This window comes from Triticum dicoccoides, chromosome 6B (genome assembly GCF_002162155.2).
Source record: "Triticum dicoccoides isolate Atlit2015 ecotype Zavitan chromosome 6B, WEW_v2.0, whole genome shotgun sequence".
NCBI classification, from domain to species: domain Eukaryota; kingdom Viridiplantae; phylum Streptophyta; class Magnoliopsida; order Poales; family Poaceae; genus Triticum; species Triticum dicoccoides.
In genome coordinates, this window is record NC_041391.1 from 595,115,118 (window position 1) to 595,121,894 (window position 6,777).

At 41.9% G+C, this 6,777-nt stretch overlaps 1 protein-coding gene across 1 annotated transcript; it reads left to right on the top strand.

The window, feature by feature from the left end:
* The first annotated feature begins 698 nt into the window (after positions 1–698).
* LOC119323235 (protease Do-like 9) lies at positions 699–6,557 on the top strand. The gene is made up of 9 exons (XM_037596833.1): positions 699–1,259; positions 1,797–1,996; positions 2,140–2,320; positions 3,009–3,200; positions 3,722–3,954; positions 4,659–4,760; positions 4,882–4,932; positions 5,502–5,606; positions 6,086–6,557. Exons 1-9 carry the CDS (start codon positions 731–733, stop codon positions 6,182–6,184), a joined length of 1,692 nt encoding a protein of 563 aa, XP_037452730.1. The 5' UTR covers positions 699–730; the 3' UTR covers positions 6,185–6,557.
* Positions 6,558–6,777: the final 220 nt, after the last annotated feature.

A 6,777-nucleotide genomic window follows, 5' to 3' on the forward strand; every position in this document is an offset into this window, starting at 1 on the left:
CCGGTATATACATTGGTATTACTATTCATAAACCTATAATTTTGAAAATGGATCGTTCTTTTGTTGCATTTTTTCTTGCAAAAGAAACCATTTACAGGTGTCCACTGGCAGATCTAAAAAGGGAAGCGAAAAACGTCTCAAGATTGTAAAGATTGCTTGGCAGGCTAACAAGATGACGCATGAGATTGCAAAATTTAGCTTTGATAACAGGTCCGATGGTGTGATTTGTAATAGTTTTGCCCTGCATGGCAAACTATGTAATGAACGATTGTAAGAACATTGTTATTTGATCAATATACGGAGTTTTTTCAAAGAAAAGAATAATGGAGTTTTTTAGGGGTGGCCAAATAATGGAGTTTTTTTTAGGGGGCCAAATAATGGAGTGAGAGTGAGCAATCTCTACGTGTTCGGCAAGTGGGCCAAAAGTGGCTGCGTAGGCCCATATAAGCCCATACGTGCGAACCAACTTCACAAGCCCACTAGCCCATTGCCTAAAAAAACAAGCCCACTAGCCCAGGTTGCGCCAGGCCGTCCGATCCTCGAGAAAACCATTTTTTCCTCTTTTTTGAGGACTCAAAAAAGAATGCCTGGTCGGTGGGTGCCGTATGCGTCCCGCCCGCTCCCGGGGTCGAACCGGACGGCCAGCCATAATAATCCGACCGAGCCAGCCAGCCGCCCCCCTCCTCATCGTCCTCCTCGGCTCGCCCCCGCGAAACCCTAGCCCGCCACCATGGACGGCTCCGCCTCCAAGGGCAAGCGCAAGCGCGGCCGCAAGAGCAAGGCGGCAGCGGACCACCCCTCGCCGTCCCCCGATGCCCCCGCCGCCGCGGTCGCCGAGAACCCCGCCCCCGCCGCCGCCGGCCGCCGCGGGCGCAAGCCGCGACGCGTGGAGGTCGAGGCCCCGGCTGCCGCGGACGCCTCCACGCCCCGGCGCGGGGACGCGAAGCACCTGGCGAACGGAGGGGACGCGGCGATGGCGGAGCTGGGCCCCGCCGGGTGGGAGGAGGTCGTCAGGGTGGTGCCGTCCATGGACGCGGTCGTCAAGGTGTTCTGCGTGCACACCGAGCCCAACTTCTCGCTGCCATGGCAGCGGAAGCGGCAGTACAGCTCCAGCAGCAGCGGCTTCATCATCGGCGGCCGGCGCGTCCTCACCAACGCCCACTCTGTCGAGCACTTCACCCAGGTCAAGCTTAAGAAGCGCGGGTCCGACACCAAGTACCTCGCCACGGTCCTCGCCATAGGCACCGAGTGTGACATTGGTGCGCACGCTCTCCCTTTCTCTAGCACCACATTATTCCTGTATTTCTTGTATTTAAGCTTAATCGCAGCACAGAACTTCAGCATGTAGGTCCCTCGTCTGAACTTTCTTGCTGTGGAGTAGTTGTATTAATTATGGTGTGAGAGTGAGACCTGACGTACAGTAGTTGCGACCACAATTGGTGGCCAAAAAAATTCTTATGAACTCAAATTTTAGGTATTCCCAAGGAAGTCGAACGTTTGGACTTGAAAATGCAGAAGCATGTACATACCTTGTGACTTTGATCATATGTTCTGTTAAAAGTTAAAACGAACTTCTATGTTTGCCTTATTGTTTTGTCTTAGCATCAGCTCTTGGAAATATTACAATGTTAAATCTTTGAACTTTTAAATGTCAGTGCAGCAGAAATTTATGTGTGCTTATTTTAGTATTCTAGCTCAGGGAGTATATTGCATATTTAAGTGCTCAGACCTGATAGGTGCAGATTTTCTTGTCCATATCTTATACGGGCTAACTTGAACTATTCTATCCATCCCAGCCCTGTTAACTGTCAGTGATGATGAATTCTGGGAGGGAGTTACACCAGTTGAGTTTGGGTCGTTGCCAGCACTTCAGGATGCAGTCACTGTTGTTGGTTATCCAATTGGAGGAGATACAATATCAGTGACAAGTGGTGTGGTCTCTAGGATAGAGATACTGTCCTATGTGCATGGTTCTACCGAACTTTTAGGGTTGCAGGTATGTTTTCTTCCCATTTCTCCTCTTCCCTTCATTTGCCTTCTATGATAGCTAGATTCGAATGTAACCTTTTGAGGAATCATAATTTATTTGGTAACCTATTATTAATACCTTTTAAATTTGCACCTTTTTCCTGTGGACAGATAGATGCAGCTATTAATTCAGGAAATTCAGGTGGCCCAGCTTTTAATGATAGGGGCATATGTGTTGGTATAGCTTTTCAGTCTCTCAAACATGAAGATGTAGAGAATATAGGTTATGTGATACCCACCCCAGTTATCAAGCATTTTATTCAAGACTATGAAAAATCTGGAGCATATACAGGTAAACAGTCATATCCCATAATTGTATGAAGATACATTTGATTATCTTGTTATGATCAATGTTTTCATTTTATATTGCTAGTCTTGAATACTCTGAACTTTGTTATGACATTCTTTTGAACCATTTAGCTGGTCTATTCGAACTTGTCGGATGATATTATAGGCATAGTTTTTACCTGGGCATGATCTGACTGTTCCCTATGACTTTGCAAGTGTTTAATTTGCGTTACCATTTGGTCTCTTAAGAGTGTTTCTCTCCTCTTATTTCATGTCCAGTGGTCGGATGATTGATATTGCTCGTGCAGTCGTATTCGTTTGGGTTGGTTATGATGACATTAATTAATGAAGTAAAGCCAATATAGTGAGTTTTATTCAGTATTTTCCCTATTCTTCTTATTAGATTCTGCATTCTGTCAATTATTTGCCTAGTCATTCTCTTTCAGTTTGTTCAATGCATTAACCGGTATTCTGCACTGTAGATGCATTATTTTGATTGTTGTGTCTCTTTTCCGTATTGTTTGATGTATGATCCAAATGAAGAAAATTCTATATTAAGAAAAAGTTTGTTTAATATTTGCCTTCATGTCAACCCACAGTCTAATGCTTAATATATGTTGTCCATTTCTATCTCTTTGATCTTATGCATTTGCTATGTGATTTGATTTTTATCTTTTGCGATATTGTTTCAGGTTTCCCTATAATTGGGATAGAATGGCAGAAAATGGAAAATCCCGATCTCCGGAAAGCAATGGGAATGAAACCTGATCAAAAGGGTGTTCGTGTTAGGAGAGTGGAACCTACTGCTCCCGAGTCTGGATGTCTGCAACCGTCAGATATTATTCTCAGCTTTGATGGAGTTGACATTGCCAATGATGGTACAGGTTAGTGTATTGGAACTTGTTAATTCAATGCCCTATATTTTGCTCTACATGGTATTATACCTGTAGGATACCAATTGCTTTAGTTAGTAGTACTTATTATCAGTTCCACAGTCTTCTATTGCTCTAGATGCCTACCACTTTTATCTTGGATTCGTTAAGTCTTTGTTATTTTGTTAATAGAAATTCTTTCTCTCTGGTGTCTAATGACGGTTCTGACTGAAATCATAATTCACATAGCTTTTAACACTACAATTTCTGATTTTTATACATGTAGCATGTTTGCAGCTGGCCAACCTGATAGAGGATTTTTGTTTCCATTTGAATCTCGTAGATACATGGATGTTGTCAAATTTTCTCATGTGTTCTAAAAATATTCTTGCGGGGTTTATATTGGCGAATTTTTCTTTCTCTGTATTACTCTGTAGCATCTTAATTAAACTTAATTCCTGAGCAAATCAAACATTCTCACTTAAAACAAGATCACTTATTTTTATTTACTTACCCCCCTTTTTTGTCAATAGTTCCTTTCAGGCATGGCGAGCGAATCGGCTTTAGTTACCTTGTTTCTCAGAAATATACCGGTGACAAAGCCCTTATCAAAGTCCTGCGCAACTCAAAAGTTCATGAATTTAAAATAAAGCTAGCGACCCACAAGCGGCTCATTGCAGCTCATGTCAAGGGCAGGCCACCATCATATTACATTGTTGCTGGCTTTGTTTTTGCAGCTGTCTCTGTTCCATATCTCCGTTCTGAGGTTGGTATCTATCTTCTTTTTGCATCCTGTTCCCTATGCATTGAATATAATCAACAAGCAAGAGTGTAATCCTTGTACTCCTAGGCTGTCTGTGTCTTGAATTTCAATATGATTTCTTTGGATCCTGATTTTCTTGATCTTAAAGGGAGTCGGTAACGAATAGAGGTCCTGTGCACTACTATCAAATAGGATTTCGATGAAAATCATTCACCTGCAATGTTTCAGCGCTTATACTACTCTGGTGTTAATGTTGTCAAATTGTGTAGCACCAGCTAACGATAACCTCTTTGATATTCGAAATTCACATGCATAGAGCTCTTAGTAGTGAGGGGTGCTCTAGGCAGCTAATTTCGTTTCTTAGATGTAATTAAGAATTTAAAATTAGAGTACCTGTAACAAATTAAGCTGTGTTTCAGCTACTGTCTGTATAGGTGCAATCTCTGATAGTTACCATGCAAAGAAGTTGCTTGATTTCTATTCTGGTCTTGATATTATAAAGCAGAACTAGGGCTTATCATTTTTCGTGCAACTGTTCTTCTTAGAAAATCTCCCTAGGAAACACCATACACAACTTTTATCTAATTCTACCTTTTATACTCTTATGCAACTGCTTTCATCTCTGTGAACTTAATTCTATTTAAAGAGAATGCTAAATGGACATAAAAAGATACTTCCTTAAGCTTCTTGATCTACTTATTTTTCAGTATGGGAAAGACTACGAATATGATGCACCTGTCAAGTTGTTGGTCAAGCATTTGCATTCAATGGCGGAATCACCTGATGAACAGCTGGTGGTGGTATCACAGGTTATAAGTTCTCTCCGTGTTATCTCTGTTCTGATACGAGTGAAGTATTCATTTATAGCTCCATAAAGAACTATAGTTTCTTTCATCTCCTAACGTGACTGTATGCATTGAACCCTTGCAGGTGCTTGTGGCAGATATCAATATCGGTTATGAAGATATTGTCAATACGCAGGTAACAGAAAAGTTCTGGATCCATTTGCATGTGTTACTTTTGTTGATTCTAGCAGTTCCCTCCAGACATTTTGCATTTTTTGCTGCTGAAGTATATATACTGATGCACTGGAATTCTGCCAGCCTCCTACTCTTTACCCATGCATATATGATGCGGTGTTATTACCTTTAAATATATATTTCTGTAGTGAAGCTTGAAGTCTAATATATTTGTCAGATAGGCGTTCTCAGTGCTATGTTGTCATCACAGTTCCTCTTTTTTTTTGGACAGTTGATTCTGAAACCTAATGATTAACACTGCATGTAGGCTCTGACTTCTCTACTTTAGTTTGGTGAGGGGTGACTTATAACCCTTTATTGTCATCTTGTTGATAGGTCCTTGACGTTAATGGTCATCCTGTGAAAAAATTGTCAGATAGGTGTTCTCAGTGCTATGTTGTCATCACAGTTCCTCTTTTTTTCGACAGTTGATTCTGAAACCTAATGATTAACACTGCATGTAGGCTATGACTTCTCTGCTTTAGTTTGGTGAGGGGTGACTAAAACCCTTTATTGTCATCTTGTTGATAGGTGCTTGCCGTTAATGGTCATCCTGTGAAAAATTTGAAGGACTTAGTGACAACAGTGGAAAATTGCAAGGATGAATTCTTGAAGTTTGATTTGGAGTATGACCAGGTAAGCCCTGATTTCTTTATTTCGGTTTTTCTGTTGTAAACATCTGTCACACCCCATGTTAACTAAGTCCCTGGGTAAACGCAGATTAATGGTCAGTTTTTTCTGAAATTCTACCAGTAGTTCGTCATGATTAGTCAGAGTTTCTCAGTAACGCTACTAAGATCAAGCAAGTTGAAAGATAGTGTTGACAAGTAGCCTCATACTGGATGTTGATTTCGAGTTTATGTATCTTTGCAGCTTTACTTGAGCTAATACCCTCTTTTAAGAATATATGTGGCTTACTTTTTCTGTGCTAAAATCCCCTTGGTCTCTTCTAATTGATGATGCGGGGGTGGTATTGTCGTGACATAACAATAATAACAAAAATAATTAGTGATGGCAAGGCATGATAGCTCTTCTTTTCTTGCAAAATCAATGACAGCAAGGTCCCTGTGTTAATGCGGGATGTAATCAAGTAACCAATTTATATGATTTGACAGATCGTTGTCCTGGAGACAAAAACTGCCAAGGCTGCTACCGAGGACATTCTGACAACGCACTGCATACCGTCGGCCATGTCTGATGACCTGAAGACCTAATGGAGAACAAGATGCAGCTATCTAGTGGCCCCGATTGGGGTCACTTTTTTTTGGTTGAACACCAGCCCGGCAACGGCAGAAGCCTGAGTTTATGCATCCAGGCCTTCCGAGGCTCCTGGGTGTGAGAGAGCTTCACCAAAGAAGGCTGAGGGTAAGTGGGCGTCACATCAGCATAAGCTGGAGCGGTGTCCAGCAGGAGTCATCATCAAAGTGATAGTGGTTAATTGATAACCATGGTTTCATTTTTTTCAAAATTAAATTAAATTATTGAGGAGAAGAGAAGCTCATATTTTTGCCTCAGCCCCACCGGAAAGTCCAATACACCCTCGTCACCAGTTACAATTTATCAATGATATAGGTTACCATCTGCTCCCTCGTTTTCACATTTGTCTGCTGGGTGCATAAGGTGGCTGCCGGCTACTGACATTGTTTGAGTTTTAGTTCCCAATCTTTTCTGCTTGGGCACTGACATTTTGGCTTCGTCTTCGTTACTTGGAAGAGGAGCTGGCTTCCGGTTCCGGCTCAATCAAGCAGGGGCTTTCATCCTCGTGCTGCATTTGCTGCCATTTCTCAAAACGTTGCGTCTCTTGCTT